At 41.8% G+C, this 20,383-nt stretch overlaps 1 protein-coding gene across 1 annotated transcript in view; it reads right to left on the reverse strand.

Annotated features, from left to right (window-relative positions):
* Positions 1 to 3,981: 3,981 nt before the first annotated feature.
* gng12a (guanine nucleotide binding protein (G protein), gamma 12a) overlaps positions 3,982 to 20,383 on the reverse strand; it is a 64,019-nt gene continuing 47,617 nt past the window's right edge. The window contains exons 2-3 of the mRNA XM_034215308.1: positions 8,193 to 8,300; positions 3,982 to 6,977 (exon numbers count right to left, since the gene is read on the reverse strand). Of these exons, the coding sequence (XP_034071199.1) occupies positions 6,852 to 6,977; positions 8,193 to 8,285 (219 nt within the window). The 5' untranslated portion in view covers positions 8,286 to 8,300 and the 3' untranslated portion in view covers positions 3,982 to 6,851. The remainder of the gene's footprint in view (positions 6,978 to 8,192; positions 8,301 to 20,383) is intronic.

Consider the following 20,383-nt stretch of genomic DNA (forward strand, 5'->3'; position numbering starts at 1 on the left):
CTATTTGTTTTATACAATAAAATTATTTTATTTATTCTTCTTAAAAAACATGCCTTGCTGTGGTCCGAAATGGTTTCTGTCCACAGCAATGGTGTGTTACACGTAGCAAAAGGTTGCAATAACAGAATCGAGTAGGCTACTCAATAAATTAGTAAAGTATAAAGTGGCCCATTTACCAGTCATACCACAGAGCTCCCAAAGGCCAACATGTTGAATGTATGTATACATCTTTTATGCAGGGTCTTTAATATGAAGTAATGCAGCATGTTTTATAAATGTATTTTTAAAGTCAAAGCAAAGTAACTAGAGGCTGTAGTGAAGTAAGTTCCTCAAAATGGTACTTAATTCCAACCTTAACTAAGTACTCTTTGTACTTATGCTTTTTTATCTACACCCGCTGAGCCCACCAGAGGAACAGAGGTGCCACTGCACTCCCGCCCACCCCACTCTGACCCCCCTTCCTCTCCCCCTCATCAGCACATTCCAACACACTGACACTGTAATGCCTCTGAAGGCCAGAAGCATGCCCCCCCCCAGCCTGTGCAGTAATCCCAGCGTGTCATTGTGCAGCAATGTGAGAACCCCTGACCATGAGCCTCTGTGGAAACCTGCCTGCAGAACCAGAGACACAGAGAGACCCAGCAGACTGTTCCACGCTGGGGCATCGGAGAAATACCTCTTTTGGTTTCAAAAGTTACCTTAAATCATGCACTCTGACTTATTTTTCAGTGTTTGAGATGGTCATCTGCACAACTCCCCAATCTCCACTGTTTTTATTTTTTAATACACTATATTTATTTCATATTTTTACGGTACTTAGTTTTTTAAATATATATATATATATATATATATATATATATATATATATATATATATATATATTTAAATGCCTTGTTAAAGGTGGGGTAGGTACGTTTCAGAAACCGGCTCGAGATACACTTTTTGTTATATTCCATGGAATGCTCTTAACATCCCGATAGCAATGAATATCTGAAGTGCTTTGACAAAAAATCCATAAAAAAATGTCATCTGTGGAAGCCGTGGTACTGTAAAAAGTACAACCAATCCGTTTAGCCGGATTGCCGCCCTGTCTGTCAGCCTTCCATCTCGTGCACGCACAAATGTATCTCGTGCCGTCATTGGGCGTGCATTGCAGCAGTACTTCAATGACTCGCCAGCAACAGGCGGACACTTTCACCAGTCTGCAGACGTCATGTGCGCGTTCATGTGTGTTGGAGGAGGTGCTCTGTAAGGAAGTCTGAAGGAAGGGGCGGATTCGTTTCGGCTGTGTACTAATTTTAGTGCACTCGAGCCGGTTTCTGAAATGTACCTTCCCCACCTTTAATATATACATTTATTTTCTTTCTTTAATGTAAAATTGCTTAAATTGTTTCTTTTCTTTTTATAATAGTAATATTTCCGTAGTTTTTCCTCATACTGTGTTGATGTAGATACAGAATGTTGCAATCTGTGCAATAACACTGCAATGTGCAATATACACTTTGTTTGCAGTTTACTTTGCAATAATGGGGTGCATTTTTATAATATTACATATTTTTTCAAACGTGTGGCCGTCTCTATATTTAATATGTTAGCCTACTCTTTTAATGTTTGCCTTTAATCTGTTTAGGAGCACTTGTTGACGTTCGGGGTTATAAAGTTGGCATCTGTCACTGTCAGCTAGCTTCCCAGAAATTCTGCTAAAATACCGGAAGGAATCATGCAATGACGATTAAACGTACATATTAGTTACGTTTCCAGTGACAGTTGCCATCGTCATAAGAGGCTTCTCAATACTCAAATGTCCCCTCCTCGACTCCTCGACTCCTCGGTCCTCCGGTAGTGACCCGGAAATGAATTTCAGCGCGCCATTTTGAAGGACATCTAATTTCTCTAAATGCACACCGAGGACCGAGGATCGAGCGTCCAGGAGGCTCTCTGGAGGAGCTCTAACCGAGGATACACTGATGGTTCCTCCACGGCTCCTCCGCGGATGCATTTCCGGGAACGGTGGAGGCGTGACGCACGGCCGGACTTATCTCAGCCAATGACAGCTCTGCATGCATCCCCTGGATATTATTTTAGAAACTGCTTTCATCGCATCGCGATGTTTCCAGAGAGAACAGCTGTGAGGTCCATGCAGAAAGCAGAGCAGTGTGTATAATATATATCACTCAGTATAACAGGCCTACTCTCTTTATTTGCTGTAGTTTAGTAGATATCTACAAACAAAGAGTCGATATTTTTCTAAGACCATTGCTTCACATAATAAAATACACAACGGCTTATGCTTTAGGAGCTGTAGGTGTGTGTGGTACAGTGTGTAGGAGTGTGTGTGTGGTACAGTGTGTAGTTGTGTGTGTGGTACAGTGTGTAGGTGCGTGTGGTACAGTGTGTAGGTGTGTGTGTGTGGTACAGTGTGTAGGTGTGTGTTGTACAGTGCGTAAATGCGGCGGACAGACGGGTCTCAGTTGGTTTGGTGTCCTCTGCTTACTTTTAATACTTGTAAATACAACTTTTGGCCCGTAATTTCAATTCCCCATTTCAGCGACAGAGAGAGGGGGGGATATATCCAGTCTCTGATTGTGTTACGTTATTATGAGAGTGCTCTCATACTTTAAATTGTATATATTTATATAAATATATTTGTGTGTGTGTGTCCGCATCTGTAGCCTGTTATTGTCTCATTATACCGCACTCTCAATGAATTCAAAGTAAATATGTGGGGGAACAATGTTCAGCTGATCTAACAGAGATACAGCGCTGTGACAAAACACTCGACAGCTGATGCAGCTGTTGCCACGTAATAATGAACGGACGTCGCTTTAATATGACCGCTCAGAGGAGAGGAGTTCTCATTTCTTTAAACGTCTGCTGCTTCCCCTCCTCTCTCCTCGGTTCCCCTCCTCGGTCCTCCGCTCGCATCTCCTGTGGGCGGGACTAAGTCTCGAGGAGGGGAGTCGAGGAGGGGAAATTTAAGAATTGAGAAGCCTCTATAATGTCTGATCAGCAAGCGCTCCGGTCCCAGCTGTGTGCGTCACTCTTTAGTTTCCCCGTTTACCTTGGGTGTTGAGCTTAGCAGCGTTTTGTTTATGCAGCGCTTTCAGTAAACACTGCGCATGTGTTGTCAAGTTGCTGAAGATAATTACCGTGCATGTGTTTTGGAACATTTGTGTTTTTATGTTTGCATCATTTTTGAAACTGCAGCGTGTTTCTCCTAATGTGTTGGGCCCATAGACTGTATATATAAAGGTTGGGCCGCTGTAGCGTGTTGGCACATGTCGGCCCCCGTAGTTGTCACTCTTGAAGTAACGCTGTACATTTCCACAGCTGCGGGACAAATAAAGCATTTCTGATTCTGATGTACAAACAAACACCAACACAATTTCCTTGTATGCTCCATGGAAATAAACCTGATTCTGATCTTTGACATTCAATTCAAAATATGCTGCCGTCTACACAATGCTAATGCACCTGGCTGTTCCTGCAGGGATCTTCCAGTAAAACAGCACAATCTGTGAGAAAATAGCAAAAGGATGGTAAGTCCTAAACAATGAAGAATAAGTGACAATGCTTTGGTCAGATTGAAGTGTGAGAGCCATCATGTCCTATTCAGTGTTCTGCAGATGTGACAATGAGTATTATTCCTGTGTGATCTTCCAACTGTGTGCAGGAGATATTTAACAAGCAGTTTGTCCAGCAGCTGGCCAGGAGCAAGGTCAGAGCGGCCACCAGCGAGAAGGAACCACGCTCCCAGGCTGAAAGACGTTCGCCCAAAATAGTTCTCTACTCTCCAAGAGCGGAAATCAGGGTTTGGTACTTTCTATTTTGAGCCTTCTTGTGTTCTCTGCTTTCCTTCTGACAGCCGCTGAGAGGCCCGGTGTCTCTGCCTTCCTGTGGCAGATATAAATAAAGGCTAATGAGAGGAAGTGGCCCGAGAAACTCTGAGGGCACAATAAGAAAACAAACAGGCAGCAGTGGTCCTCTTCTGACATCTTTATTGAGATATTAGCACAGCATAGAACTTTAGGAATGCTTCTCTTTATACATCTCAGGTAAGTCGTCATACAAGATCGGTATATTAATAAAGACATTTATCAAAGGTCAGATTTTGACGGTTAAATTCATCTATCAGTGGTGCAGTAAGGCCGTTACGGAGTCGCTGAATGGACAGAAAAATCACGACATTGCTGTGGTGATCTGAGCTTTTCTTTAAGAGGCATGTAGGATTTATTTATTGCAAGAAAGAAAAGACAATCATAAAAAACCCCACTGGTTAAAAAGAGAATAAGGATACTGAAGAGTGGAGCACCAGGCGAGTGACACGTAGACGAAAACAAATGGCACAGTGGTGTTACAAATCCTCCCACAGGTAGACACATTTGATAAGAACTTTTTTTTAAAGAAAGTACTCCGGGAGGAGAGCTCTTCATAATACAAGGCAAACATAAGTAAGGCTTACAAGTGTAAGACATTATAAATGTTTCTGTCACATGTCACCCAGAGAATCACAACATGTTAGTTTGAACGCCTGCACCGACACACGTTTCAAATTCAAGAGCAGAATTGGGAGAGTGGTTGTTGTCATTAATGCACACTACGAATGCACCTGTACCTTTACACCACTTCTGCCAAAAGCACTTTAGGATAGCACATTCGCTCCACACTGAAGTTTAGCGTAGCTCACAGTGCTGCGTGTCCCAAAAATATCGTACCACAGAAAGTTATCTAGCAGGAAGAGCTACAAATAGCCTCATTCAGACGCCCGCCAGTGGTGTAGTGATGACCTGTTTTTGAAGGCTGACCCGGACGTTAGCATCGCAAAGCGCTGCCTTAACAAAAAGCAATGGGATTGTTCCTCTCTGAAGCTCTGTGGCTCCTTTATGATACTAACACACTTTGTTCAGCAGGATCATTTCCACTGCTTTGTGATTATTGAAGTGTCAATTCTATCAGCTAAAGCTAAGCTATAATTAAACTACATCACAATGGTCAATCCAGTCTCACGGCATTTTGTGTAATAGTCGCGAAATAAATGTAATCTATTGATTCATATTTTTTTCGTGTCACACAGAACGATTTTAAAAGCAATGTATTTCTATTGGTAGTATGTTTCGTGCCTGCAGCACGTCTTTTTGTCCGGTCGGGTCTTGGAAGACCGGAAGCTGTGGGGTTCATAAAAACATGTTCTTACTCAATATCAAGCCACGATTATTGTTTTTATTTTAAATCGTATAATGTCGGACTTTGTTTGCCGTCCGCGAGGAAAATAAATGGGGCTCAGAGCCTTAGAATACTGAAATCTGTATTTTTATCTTTTTTTCCTTCTAATTTGTTATTATTGGGTGCAGGAATGAAACATAATATCAATAGAAAGACATTGCTTCCAAAATCGTTCTGTGACACCATATTTTTTTGGAAATTGTGTTGGTGAACACGAATCAATAGATGCATTTCGTGACTATAACACGAAATACCATGAAACTGGGTTGCTATGGTATGACTGCGCATCACCATGCTAGCTCATTTCCTGGTTTTAGTACTCATTACTGCACCACTCGTTTTTTAAATGCAGTACCATTGGTTTGGCTTGGTTCTCGGGGGTCTTCATTACAAAATTATAAAATAATGTGCGCAAGCTTTTTCATTGTTGCTTCATTCACTCCATATTGTGCAGCTGACAACACAGTCATATCATCCCAATGGTTTGAATCTGAGCCGATGTTCTTGGATTGAAGATGTTGATATGGAATGAATCTCCCAGAATGGTGATTAACTCAGTTTAAGACAACACTGTATCATGGTGCATACTGCAACTGTTAGGAACATGGGGGGTTAAACAGCATGTGGATTATCGTGGCCAGTCAGAGCCACGATGCAGAATACTGAGTGTTACTAGCACTGTCATTAATCAAAGATACTTCATGGTAACATTTGAATAACGGCTAAACTGCACATCATCTCTAAAACACTGATGGGAAGTCTGAACCATTATTATTCATTTAAGGCGAGACACTACAGGTGGATTGTTTCAAAATTCTATGTGAAATATGCAAATAGCCTTTGATAAAGCCAGCCATTCAAAATTCAAGATTTTTTTACTGGGAATTTTGGATTTCTCTTTGTATTCAAAAAAATGTTTTTAACAACGCTTTTAGGAATAACATTTCATATAAATCAGGCTATGAATGATTGGTCAACCGCTTAGAGATGGCCTATTAGGGAGGCTGTGGCTCAGTGGATAGTGATAGATACACAGTGGTTTTGGCCTTTGCAGGTGACAGTAATATCTAGAAAACTAATATATATCAGTATGAGACTTCCTTAATTATTCACATACAATAAGAAAATTGTATTTTGTATTAAACAAAAAGTGTATGTAGAAATATGCCAAAAATAATGACGTTATCAAATGCTAACTTTGGGTGAATTTAGGATAAATCCACATACTCAGAAAGGGTAAAATAATGATCTTAAGGTGTATTTTGAATGTTTTAAAAATCAGAAATGGACAAGAGCATGAGAAATGTTTGTGTCTCGCCTTACATTTTAAAGTATTTAAGATTCTGAAGGGAAGCTTTGGCTGTATGAATGCATTAAGGCAAATCAGAGAGACAGAAAGAGTCACTGTCGAATGAATAGGAGACATGTTTACACACATTAAGAAGAATCAAACGCATCACTGAGGAGGACGCTAACTTATGCAGCAAAGTCTCCCAGTTAGTGGAGCTCACACCCTGCTCAGAGAAGATGTGAACGTAATGATACCATCCCCCCCGCACTTATCCCAACAAAAGAGTACAGCGACATTAATAAGCACAATAAAACACATAAATGCTAAGTGGCATCCACTACAATATAGTGCAGGTTTTTTTGTCCTTGAAGGGATTGTCTGAGGTGGGGATGCCCATGAGGAGGGGGTCGTTTCTGGCATGTTCACTGCAGTAGTTCATGAGGTCTGCAGAGGCCTTGGAGACCTGCACAAACACAGGGAGAAAGAGTTAAGAAGGGGGGGGTGGGGGGGTTGAGCCGTCCCTTATAGATACTGTGTTTTTACGTTAGTGAGCCGGATCATTTGGCTCGGCTCTCTTAAAGCGCGGACTGTTTCGGCTCCCAAACGGCTCTTCATGTTACCACAGTTTACCACGGAGCCTCAGTTTCGCTGCTGTGAGGCTCCGGCACTCGCAGCTCACGCGCGTGCTGCACTAAAACCCCCCCCGCTCATCGCGTCCAAATCGCGCACGTTCCGTGTGGTCCTGTAGCAGGCACCTTCGATGTCGGGAAACGATCTTCAATACTCCGAAAAGAATCCCACCAGACTCCTTTGCCCTTCCAACAGAGTCCTTGTCCTTTTTCCTTTTCGTCATTTCAAGCGATAAAAACTCTCGATTTTCTCTCAAATTATTTATATTTTTGGACGCCCTCGGCTCGCGTTCAGGGCGTCCCGAGCTGAATAAGGGCATCAAATAACGGCAAGACGCCCCCCTGGCGGAAACGCTGGTGGTGCGGAATGAGTCCTAAAACCTGGAACTGAGTTAGCATTTTAGCGCTTCTGGTTCCCTCTTCTCAAAGTCAAGGTTTTTTTGGATGGGTCTGTGGTTAACTCAAGCTTACCAGATCTTAACGTTTGTTATATAAGATAAAACTTGTCAGTCAATATTGTACTGGTCGATTTCAATAGATTCTATGTCTTGAAAAGGGAGTAAATAAACGAATAAATGTCATCAGGCCAAACATTAGCAGCGATTAGCTTAGCGGTGGTGACGTTAAGTGAAGTCATGTGACCGTGATGCACTTCTTTTATAGCCTAAAGTTTGCTTTTTACTTCTGGAGATCGCATTTATACTTGAAACAGTGGTGTTAATATGTGGAGATTATCCTGCTGAACAAAACGTGCGAAGATGTGTTTGCTACAGATCTTATTTTATGCGATATATACCAAAATGCTCAGAGCAGGGACAGCCAATTAGAACCAAGACCTTCCCTACATCTGCCACATGGTTCATTCTTTTTAAGAAATGTCCATCGTTCCTTTGGTAATTATTTGTATATTATTTGTTTGTAAGTGAGTGATATTTGAACGAACTCTATAACATCACAAGTAGCATTTAGCATAGTAGTTAGACATGCAAGAAGGGAGGAAATGACAGAAATGAGCTGAAAGTGACTCTAGAATAGGGAGATTGTTGCACCTTTATCCTCTCGATGCTCGCCTCTATCCTCAGCTGCTGCACCGTCCGCCGGGCGTGGGCGATGCTGTTGGAGCTGTGCGCCTTCGAAGACATCCTGGGAACTCAACACTGAGGAAGGACCATAAAGAAAAGCTTTAACACACTGGTATACGGCAGTCTGGGAAAGAACACACTTGTTTGAGATTACCAAAATAATAACAATGCAAATAGCATCTTGTGTACCAGATAAAACCAACCAAATGAATAAGCAGAGAATAAAGGACAATGGGCCAGAAAACCATTGAGTTATGTCGTATATATTAGATTTCAAAACCTCCATGGATCAAAGGTTCTGAATGAAAAGAGTCATTGTGGAGCATGTTTGCATTTTGAGGTATAGGACGTTTTTATGCATATTTTGAACAAACCATACTATGTGGTATTTTTCTTAAATTCAAGACATTCTTTCTGATATTTTCAACTTGTCCCTTTCCTTTACATTTCGACATTCTATATTATGTTTTTTCCCCTGACATATGTATGTAGTATGCCGTTTTTCCACTGACTATGTTGTTTATTCCTGTGTTTGAAAATGTTCGACATGTCGTTTTTTGCATTGCGGTGCATTATTGAGATATAATAATGGTTGATAGAGAAAATATTGTTTTGCCCACTGGGGTTTAATCACCGTCATGTCGAGACTATTCTGAAGCCATGGTTGTAAAGCATGCAGCTGTTGGTTTAGTGAGTTTCAACGACTCCTCTTCTACACTTCCTCTTCCTCTGCTGAGTAGTTCCCAAAAGTGACATCACCTACCAGGGTTATTTATTAAGAAGTACACACACAGCTGAGGCACACCCATGCATATGCAAACTGATTTTTGTTGTTTGGTTTTGGGTCTGCAGACATGGCACAATAATGCTACTGTCTTCAGTGTGCACAGAAATATAAACTAGGCTTATAGGCGCCAAAATACAACAAAGACTGAACGTCTGACATTGCAGGGTATCTGTATTCAAACAAAAAGCCTCAGCTATGATAATATGTCTGATTGTCAGTGTGTGTGAGATGCTGATGTGTGGGAGCGTTGAAGCCCTGCAGTCTGGGATGTAACTCCTCTTCCTGCTAATCATTTACAGACCGGCTGAGAACAAGCCCGGACACATCCCAGCTCCATGAGGGAGCTCTGGCTCCTCTGACTCGCCCTGCGCTCCTACTTCCTTTTACTGCCATTTGTGTGTGTTTCTCATAAAAACACACACATACTTCCTTTAAAATGTTTGCAACACACTTCTTGCTTTGGCCCAAACTTTTCTCAGTAGGGAACAGGAAGCTTCGGGTACAGTTTCTCAGAAGTTTATTGTGAAAGCTTCTGCAGGCTCAGGTTTTATTTCTTAAAATACAGATGTATACAATTTAAAAAAAAAGAAGTGGTCTGTTAAAAGAGGCCCTGTCATGCTCATGTTCAGGTTTCATATCAGTCTGTAGTGTCTCTCCTGGGACGTGTCTCCATGCTTTAATGTTCTAAAGCTCTATGTTTCTCACACTGCCTGTGCTGCAGCACCTCTTTACCCCCTCTGTCTGAAACCAGAGCCCAGTCTGCTCTGATTGGTTAGCTGGCCGGCTATGTTGTGATTGGTCAACTGCTTAAAGATGTATAATCCCCCCCGCCCCTTAGCTTATCACCTACAATCTGTTGGAGCGCTAGCCAGTAGCACAGAGAGTGTTACATAGTGATGTCACTATGTTACTAAAGTAAACAAAGGAGTCCAATGGAGGCGTTTCAGGCAGGGGGGGGGGCGGGGGGGATTATACCAAACCTCAAAAAGCAGAGTAGGGCCTCTTTGACATGCCATAGCAATTCAAAAGGCATTGTGTTCCATCTGCGAATTGCCATCATGTTTCCAGGACAGTTATAAATAAACTCAATGAGTGCAGTGTTGTGTAATCAGGCCCCGGTCACTGTAACCGTAAATAAAAAAGGAGAAGGCACGGGTGAGTGCAGAACGCAACAGTTTAGAGTGACATGCAGTCACTTTGTGTGGCCATCTTTTTATAGCACACCACATTTGTTTTGTTTTGTTCAGCCCTGTCTGCAGGAAGCAGTCCCTCCACAACGCCTTTAATGTGTGGATCTTCTCAAAGAGGAAGGGAGGATGGAAAAAGCAGAAACAGCAAGCAAAGGAAAATGTGGATCTTCTGACTTCTGCCGGGGAGAGCCTGATTAGAGAGTTGTAGTCCCATCAGAAGATAAGCAATCAGTGCAGAGGAAACGCAGCCGGAGAGATGACTCAAAGAGAAGAAATGTTATGGAGAACAGGAAAGTGAGACATGAAAGGCTTGTGCCGCACAATGCAGAGTGAACTATCCTGCTAGAGAAGCATGCTCAGCTTAGTCATCAAGGAGAGGCTCCACAGGTGAACATGGATCATTCCTTTTATCCTACATGATGTATGAAGGTGTTTTATATTTCTGAAGTGTGGGGGAGTCTGCAGATTGAACTGGGTGCCATGTTTGCTTTACTGACAAATATGAAATGACAAACTAATATTTTGAACTGATTCAACTGCAGAACAGGTTATTCACTTTGGTGAATGCGTTTCTAAGGAAACAATGTACTGTTGCTAGGTAAGAACTCCAGCTTCCTGGCACTACCAAACAAACCAGATTGCATAGCTTATAATTGTGCAATATGCAAACACAATACAGAACCTGCTACTCGAGACACCATGAATACAAAGATAACATGAGTAGTAATGCAAACAGCCTTCACACGCCAAGGTTGCTCAGAGGACACAAGCACTCTCTTAGCTAAAAGCCCTTGAGCAAGGCATGTTATATAACCGGGGGTGTTTCTCAATCTCGAGTACGCTTGCTTGGTAGCACATGTCTTCCGAGTCACTTGCTTCAGAAGCGAGGCAAGAATACTTCCTGGCATTCGGAAAACGAAGAGTGGAACAGGCGAGCAAGTGTGCTTCATATGAGAAGACCTGCCTTACATTTTCCGACAGATTTGGGGAAATTGGTCCGTGCGCAAAGCATTGTGGGGATTTTAAGACCGCGGAGTCTACACATGTGCAGCCTCGAAATTTCTCGCTACGAAGTACGTCAGGCTCGGTAGAATTCCAAGTATGCTGGACATTGAAACAGTCCTTTGGCGGCACTCAATTACGTAGTATGCTTGAAATAGTGGCTCTGGAGCAGCTTTACTCGACATTGAGAAACACCCCGGGACTCTGGAGGAACCACTACAACCTGCAAGGCAAGATTTGGGGGACGGATGTAGCCAAGCTAGGGTACTACTAGTAATTAGTAACCACTAATACCAACTAGTGGTTCTGAGAACTATTAAGCAGTTGCCAGTAAAACTGATGCACCAGCACTCTTGTTGTTCTCAGTTTGTATCTTCATGGTTTGTAGCACTTATTGGAAGTCTCTTTCTATACAAAAAAACGTCACCGAAATGAAATGACTTGAATGCAATGTTATTTTAACGTTTTAGGCTATACTAGTCGTGTTTTTTCTATTCAAACTATATTTGGGACGGCAGTTGCTCAGTCTGTATGGATTTGGCCTGGGAACCGTATAAATACGGAGTGTCCAACCTCCAAACCCCCGAACTAGCTAACCCTTCACTCACCCTCTCCTATCCTGCATGTGGTTCTGTTCGTGCATGTTCATGAGTAATATGAGTGATACAGGTAAGTCAAAGTTGGGGATTCATAAAGTAAGTTGTCTTCTTATTTTCTTTGTCACAAAAACTCACAATAGACATTTTCTGCATTACTTGCCTATTGAAAATAATGTTCTTTTATTCGAAGAGCATTTCGCTTTTTTCTTCTTCATATTTTGATGCTATTATAGGAGCTGGTGATTTAGGTCAGATTTACACATTGAAGAATGTAAAGGAAATGTGTAGGTCAAAAATGGAAAAGGATGTTTACCAAAGTGATGCCGGAATGTGCTTTTCAAATGGCACTAACCAGAAGTTGTATTTGTAGGAATATGCATAATAAACCTTTAATGTTGTATTTTTGAAAGAGGTTGAAGATGTACTGCTTTGTTATGACTAAATATAGACAGGTTGATAAACCTTAATGTTTTAGAAGAATTGTAGAGGTTTTTCAAGGAATGTTGTGCTAGGATGCAGGTTATTGGATTTATACAGATATGTCAATATTTCCCCCTTTTATTTGCTCAATTGCTGATGCCGCTCAATGAACTACATCTCCCGTCTCGCACCACACACCAAGATGGCCGTCACGTTGGAACATCTCACTTCTTTCTTTCAGAATGAGGCGAAAAGTATTAAAAGAGGTGAAAATCACTCCAAGTCTGCACGTTGAGAGCTGTACATACACACAAGGGGAGTTAGTCGGTTCCGTAAGAGCCAGCATGCGGGACCGGGATTCTGGGATTTGTAGTCTTTCTAGTTGCATATCTTTCATAGTCTTATATTTCAACAGTTTTACGACAAACTGTGACTTTTTTGACATGGAAATAATTTTTTAAGATTGACAAACATCATATGTGTAATTCGTGGCACAATTCAAACGGGATCGAAAGATGATCTTTCTCTCTCCATTGACTTCAATACATACTTTTTCCTAAATAAGGTCCCATGGGTCAGAAGTAGATGACTTCGCCTCTCTATTTGTTTAACCTTGGTGTAGATCAGTGCTTCTCAAAGTGTGGTCCGCGGACCACTTGTGGTCCGTGAGTATATTGGTAAAATTTCACATTTGAAATAAATAAATGTAAGTTTTCCGCACTCTCGCGGGATTATCGCCGCAATGGAGTGATCTTAAGTTTCTTTCTATTGCATGATAAAGCCCAGGGCAACACCTTCGTCACACATGTTGCCACCTGTTTGTACCATTTTCAGGGGATTTGTAATTTGTTCTAGAAAAACGATGTGTTTTGGGTTATTTGTGGAGTTCGGTGGTCCGTGAGTGTTTTTTTATTGGTTAAGTGGTCCTTGGTATGAAAAAGTTTGAGAAACACTGATGTAGATGACCAAATCTCTTTCTACAGTGAAAGGAATAGAATTGACTACAATTATTTGATGGCCCACTTGCATATGCAGAAATAAAATACAATGCTTTATAATATGCACGCATTAACGAGGCAAAGGAAAATTACTTCAAGAGACACCGTCAACTTTCGCATATTCACGGTGGCAACACTTGCCATTTTGACGTGCCGATATCATCGTGCAGAACAGATCAACAACCTAACAAGGCTGTGAAGTAGCCTCCAGATGAAAAATAACCATTCACAGCTTTAAATTACTGCGAAATATAATTTATAGTCTCCTGGCGCCAACATTTTATTTATAACCAGCATGTGGAGAAGCTAAATCAGGAAGAGGCATTAAATCCCAGCGGCACAGAGGAGTGATTCCTGCAGGCAACCATCCCCACTGAGGCACCTTTGAGAACCCCGTACAAGCCTGTGAAGTGATGCCAGCAGCACCACTGACTGAAACTCTATGGGAGGGCACCGGTGTGTGTGTGTGTGTGTGTTGTGTTGTGTGTGGGGTGTGTGTGTTGTGTGTTGGGTGTGTGTGGTTGTGTGGGTGTGTGTGTGTGTGTGTGTGTGTGTGTGTGTGTGTGTGTGTGTGCTGGCTATAAAGGCACCACGATGTTCGTATGAGGAGCCTTGCTAAAACGTACTCCAAGGATCAGAAACAGACCACCACCCTTTTACAGCCCTAGCACCTATCCTCACACACACACACACACCACACACACAGCACTACACACACACCACACCCCCACACCACACACACACACACCCACACACACACACCACACCACACACACACACCACACCCCCATCATCACCACACAACACACATCACACCACACACAACACACACACACACACACATCACACACACACACACACACACACACACACACACACACACACACACACACACACACACACACACACACACACACACACACAGACCACCTACTGCACAGAGCAGCACAGCCCCCCATGATCTACCTTACACGCACAAACGTACCCGCACACATGTGATTCATTAGCACGGCGTTCAAAGTGCGAAGAACAGGGAGCCTGTATGACTCAGTGCCATTAACACCAACACCCAGAGATGAAAAACGGTATGTGTGTGTGTGTGTGTGTATTACACTGTACATCACTGCATCCTGACCCAAAGGGATTTCTTAAATGTGCCGCTGCAGAACACAAAGGATAGCTAGTGAGGCTAGGAGGGTCTGTCCTGTGAGCTGTACAGTGTGTGTGGTCCGCTCACAGAGCATCTGAGGCTCTCACACTGGAGAAGCTTTTGTAATAAATGATCACCGCAGGCAATAAACTACTTTAGGGCTTCAGTTTTGCCGGCTGCACTCAGACATGGCAGGAGGCGATGAGAGGTAAAGATCACATCCAAAGCCTTCCATTTAGTCACCTCGGAATAACAAGCCGGCCCTTTTCTCCCCTCTCTTTAGCGGCTGGTAAACACACAGATAGCAACCTCAGTCCTAAAGGAGGAATAATAATAGATATCTGTGTATCAATGCAATATTTTGAGCTTTAAGCTTCATTAGGTTCACTACATTGGAGAGGGCTTGTGTTATATAGACTGGGGATGATATTGAACCTCTGTGAGGATTGACTTAAAGGTCCCTTCAGATCTGAGAAAGGTGTTATGGGTAACTACAGGGTGCAGAGGAGCGTGTGCACCAGAGGTTGCGCTAGACTTTTTTGCTGCCCGTCATTTTGACGGGCAGGATCGTAACATTTCCGTCAAAATCCATTATTACCCGTCGGTCGGCCTGTACACAACTCTGCCGGGGGACGCTCGTGAACTGTCAACAGGGGACTGTTAGCGCCGTGTAATGCACATGGTTATGCATGTCCACTGCACCTCGCGAGAGCGCGCACAGCGTAAAGCAAATACCCACAGACATTTAAATTATCTGTTCGGCAAAGTTAGGTTTGGAAACGGTATTACATTACATTACATGTCATTTGTTAGACGCTTTTATCCAAAGCGACTTACATACATTCAGTACTGTGGACAATCCCCACAGGAGCAATTTGGGGTGAAGTGTCTTGCCCAGGGACACAACGACATGCTGACGCAGTGGGACTCGAACTTGATACCCTGTGATTCGAAGTCCAGCCACTACCCACTGAGCCACAGCCTCCCGGTATAATTTGCTTTTGGGCGGGCATGCATAACATGGCATAATTCCGGAGCCTCGCTGCGGGGAAACTGTGGCGCTGTTCTGAGTTTGTTCTAATCCGTCAAAATGACGGACGGCTTTCAGATTTTTCCGTCATTGTTAAAAAGAAATCCGTCAGAGATGGAAAATATTTGGTTAACGCGACCTCTGGTGTGCACAACCCTCCGAAATGTCAAAGTGCTGTGGGAATAAGGATGGGAGGACAGTGTTTCCCCTATATACAAATAGCGGCGGGGCAGTGCCCTAAAAAAACCCTAACCCTTTTAAAAAATAAAATAATAATAATAATAATTCATTTTTGATTGTTTGTTATGTGGATTTGTAGTATTTGTGTTACTGTATGTTCAATAAAGGTATATTTTTGCTAAATCTTGAGACCCCCAGATCTGGTAGCTCTGGGAGGGGAAAAAACATTTTTCACCGTTGGCCCTCATCCTAATTTTCGGCCTTCAAATCAAATCAAATCAAATAAAATAAAATAAAGTTTTATTTATATAGCACATTTATAAACGATTTTTGGTCGAGCCAAAGTGCTGTACATAAAATAAAAATAGCCTACAGTAGAGACACTTTACAGCAAATACAACAGCACAGATTGTTCAGAATATCAGTATGAGAAAAACGACACCCTCTATCCTTGATGTAACAACATTCATAATTAAGTAAATGTAACACCCTTTTCACCCTGGTTACACTTTTCATTTGCCCTGTACGATGGGCGCTGTAAGTGATGAAAGTGGGGGATGTTGGCTTATCTGGCGCCCGCAGCTAACAGCCAAAGTGCGAGCGAGCGTCCAAGCGAGCGAGCGAGGGAGAGGGCGCACCGGTACCCGCGCTGTTGTTATTAGAATCTGGTGCTAGCTGCGCTAAAGGATATAAGAAGTAGATATTTCTACAACCAGGGTGGAGGAGAGCTCTCCTGTCAGACTGAGAGGCTCAGTGAGGTAAAGGACTCTCTGAGTGTTTAGATAGTTAATTTTAGTCTAAGTCATCTCAGTGGGTCTCAAACAAATATGTGTTTACAAATTATGTAAACACATATTTCCAAGGCACTCCTTTATAATTATTAGGATAAATAAAAACAGGTTTGAAATCATTCCAATGTATACTATAGGACAGTAAACCAAAACTATCGTTTAAAACTGGAGATATTAAAAAATATGCATAAATAAATAAATGTTAACTAGGTAAAATAAGATGTAATTGAACAACAAAAATCAAATAAGTTACATTTATTTGTTATTGGCTATGGTAGGTTATTGGTTATGTTCACATACTTATTGATTATTCAAATGTAAACCGATCTTTTTCAGATGGGTGTTTTAGAGTTGTGCCCCCTAGATCAGGTCTCTAGTAATTGTGTGCTCAAAGTGCACCAGATTGAAGCATTTTACTTTAAAATGTTCAAAAAAAATCTTACCCCCGGACCCCCCTAGAGGATGTGATGTCCACCCCCCAATTAAAACATGTTCATACAATACTGAATATATTTGAAGCCATTTTGACATCTATTACCTATGTCAATAAGTTTCTGTTTTTGTAGTGTATTTGTCTTTTGTAGAGATTTTTCATTTATTCTTTATATATAAAATCTCGTCTAAAATCTCTCCTAGGGCAGCAAATTGGCTAGAACCGGCCCTGGTGCTAGGCCTCAAGAGCCTTTCTTGTGCTAGCAGACACATAGAAACAAATTGGCAGGGCGCACTTCGCACGCGCACACACTAACAAATTCCACGCGCTCCACGCTCACATTATGCTGGGCCCACGTGCCTTAGCACCGCTGCTATGACTCCATCCTAGGGGAAACACTGGAGGATATAGGATGTTATTGCATACGCAAAATCAGAACAATCAGTGTTAGAAGTACTCCGATTCTTTAACTAATAAAAAGTACAAATACTAAGACTTAAAATACAAAAATTACTACTAATTAAGTACTCCTTATGCAAAATGGATAATATAATATTTCAGAATAATAAAGATAAAGTAAAGAAGTATTATCAGCCTAATTTTCTTCAAGTATCAACAATATAATAATAATATAATATAATAATAATATTATTATTTAAAAAAAATTCAAAGAAAAGGACTGTTCACTTAGAATATAAATACATATTTTTTGTGATGCAATATGAATATCTTTGATTCCGGAATGATTTAGAGCAATTTTATGATTTTTAAGCAAGTTGTATGGATAATTGATATTGGAATATGATGCTATTATTATGGTCAGGATCATCTTGAGTATCGTCCTATTTGGAACGTGCATGTGGAGTCATTGGGAGCATATTAGGCGCTTTCACACCGGAGTACTTTTCCCAGGAGTAGTTCCTGGGATTTTGCGTTCACACCAAAAAGATCTGGAACTAGAACTTTTTTTCGGGAACCTTTTCACCCCTTTTCAGTCGCTGCTAAAGAGCAGGGACTTTCCTGGGGAGGAAAAGGTTCCAATTTCTGATTGTGGCTGGGTGAATTGCAAACCACGCCCCGTAAAACTCAGAAAAGTTTTGTGAAGCCGCCATTTTATTTGCTCGCATTAGCATTATTAGCATTAGCCCACCAACGGAGAGAGACTAACTTATGGCAACACAAAAGAAAACATGGGAGCGGTGGAGTGATGAGGAGGTGTCTTCTGACGATTTACCCGGGACTTCGGGCGGCAGAATACGCCGTGAAGTTGTTTGCGGCCTGCCAGTAAACCCAAAGAAGAAGAAGTGACGTCAGCGGCTTCATTTGCGTAATCCTCCCTCAGGAACTTATTCCGGTGTGAAAGCGATCTACTAGATAGTTCCGGAACTAAAGAGTTCCGGGAACTATTCCTGGGAAAAGTGCTTGGTGTGAAAGCGCCTATTAGCCGCATTCACACCGCAGGACTTTCCCTGGTACTTTGGTTCTTTAGTTCCGTTAGTACCACTAATGTCGAGTTCACACCGCCGGGACTACTCAGTGCCGGGAACTCTTTTGGCCATTTTCAGTCCCTGCTAGAGAGGTGGTACAAACCTGGTGATAAAAGAGTGCCAATTTCTATTTCTATTGGCTGGGCGAATTGCAAACCACGCCCCGTTAGACTCTGAATTTTTTTTGTTAGGCAGCCATTTTTTTTCCTCGCTACAAAACCACATCCACACCTGAGCGAGTAGTTTTTTCGTACTTTAAAGCAGTTATGACCACACCTACTACAACACCGGAGTGGTGGAATGATGAGGAAGTGTTGGCGCTTCTGGCAATTTACTCTGAGGACGGGATGCAGCAGCTTCTACAGAAAGCAGTTCCCAACTCCAAATGTTTTGAGCAATGTTCGCAAAAGCTACTTGAGCTGGGAATCGTGCACAGTGCACACGGATGCCGGGTAAAAATAAAGAAACTCAGGCAGGACTATAACAAAATTAAAGACCACAATAATAAGAGTGGTAACGATTTTCTATTGTTATTATATATATATATTGCCACTGTTTTTTAATACTGACACCTAACTTGCACTAAGGTGTGTCTGCTGCTATATTGCCACTGTTACATTGTTTTGAAACTACTTACACTTTATTTTACATTTCACACTTTTATTTAACTTCAATTTACATGCATACGACACACCTGGAACAGCGTGATGCCGTTATTGTTATGTCTTGACTGTGCAATAAAACAAACAAACTGGCGAAGCTTTATTTATTGTGTCCCACCCCAAATTAGCAGAATAGAAGAATGTGAGAGCAGACAGGCGTCGGTGGTTGAATTTATCTACAATGTTGCAACCTTGTGCAGCAATGGCAGGGGCAGAAACACAAGTCTTACACACAGAAACACAAGTCATTTATCATGTCATTTGTTTTAGATAAATAAGGGAAAAACACCAAACAAGGGTTAATGTCCTTTTCCAAAATCAGCCTGAGGGGGTAATATATAATAAATACATAAAGATAAAGTCCATTGTTATAATGGGGTATTTTATTTGTAAATTACCCTTATGAACTCCATCATGTCTGAGGTCGGAAAGTAAACAAACGCCTCATACAGCGGGTGGGCTTTATACCTCCCCCCGTGTAGTTCTTCTTCTCTCGTTTTTTTTTGTACTCACCGTGAAGTGGTTTTGCCAGTAAACCCAGAGAAGAAGAAGACGAAGTGACGTCAGCGTAATCTTGCCTCAGGGAAAGTACTGCGGTGTGAATGCGATTGGCACTAGCCCCCTGGCGGATTCAGTGCCGTGGTACTTTAGTGCCGGCACTAAAGTACGGCAAGTCCTGCGGTGTGAAAGCGGCTAATGTTTCCATTACACTATAAGGCCGTTAGGATCCATTTCATTATTGACTACATCAAGGTTGTGTCTTCCTGGTCGAATGTACTTATTGTAAGTCGCTTTGGATAAAAGCGTCAGCTAAATGCAATGTAATGTAATGTAATGTAATGTAATCTGGAGATTGTTTTCTAAATTAATTGATTATTTAAGGTGAGAATATCAATGATTCATGATATTATATAGTGCTTTTCACAGTGCTCATAAACTATTTACAAGCAAGTAAAGAACAACAATATACAAATATAAGTTCTGAGATGATGAAGACGTCCAATTGTTGGCCGATAGGATGTGCATTTAGCATTCTATTTTGCAAGCATCTTGAGCATTTATCAAATGATTTGACCTTACTTCATTGTTGAAATGTAATATTCTGCTAATGGCTGTAGCGCTCACCCCTGCTGTTTCAATGTGCAGCCTTAAAGAGCTGCTCGCATTTCAGACTGAAACCAGTCTGGTTCTGCACAGACTGCAGATTGAAATGATTGTGCATGAGAACTTTATTTCCTTATCTGCTTGAACACCAATACTGCCATTTTATTGGCAGTAACACTTGTGGTGATCATGTAAAAACTCCCTCAAACCTCTCCCGCCTGGCGTCTGAGGAACAGGGGATCTTGGAAAGACGATATTTGGAGTCTAGACAGATGTCTGCTGCTTTCAACAAAGAGAGTTCAAAGCTTTGGGCTGCAGCCATAAG

Source organism: Gymnodraco acuticeps, unplaced genomic scaffold (genome assembly GCF_902827175.1).
Source record: "Gymnodraco acuticeps unplaced genomic scaffold, fGymAcu1.1, whole genome shotgun sequence".
Taxonomy (NCBI): domain Eukaryota; kingdom Metazoa; phylum Chordata; class Actinopteri; order Perciformes; family Bathydraconidae; genus Gymnodraco; species Gymnodraco acuticeps.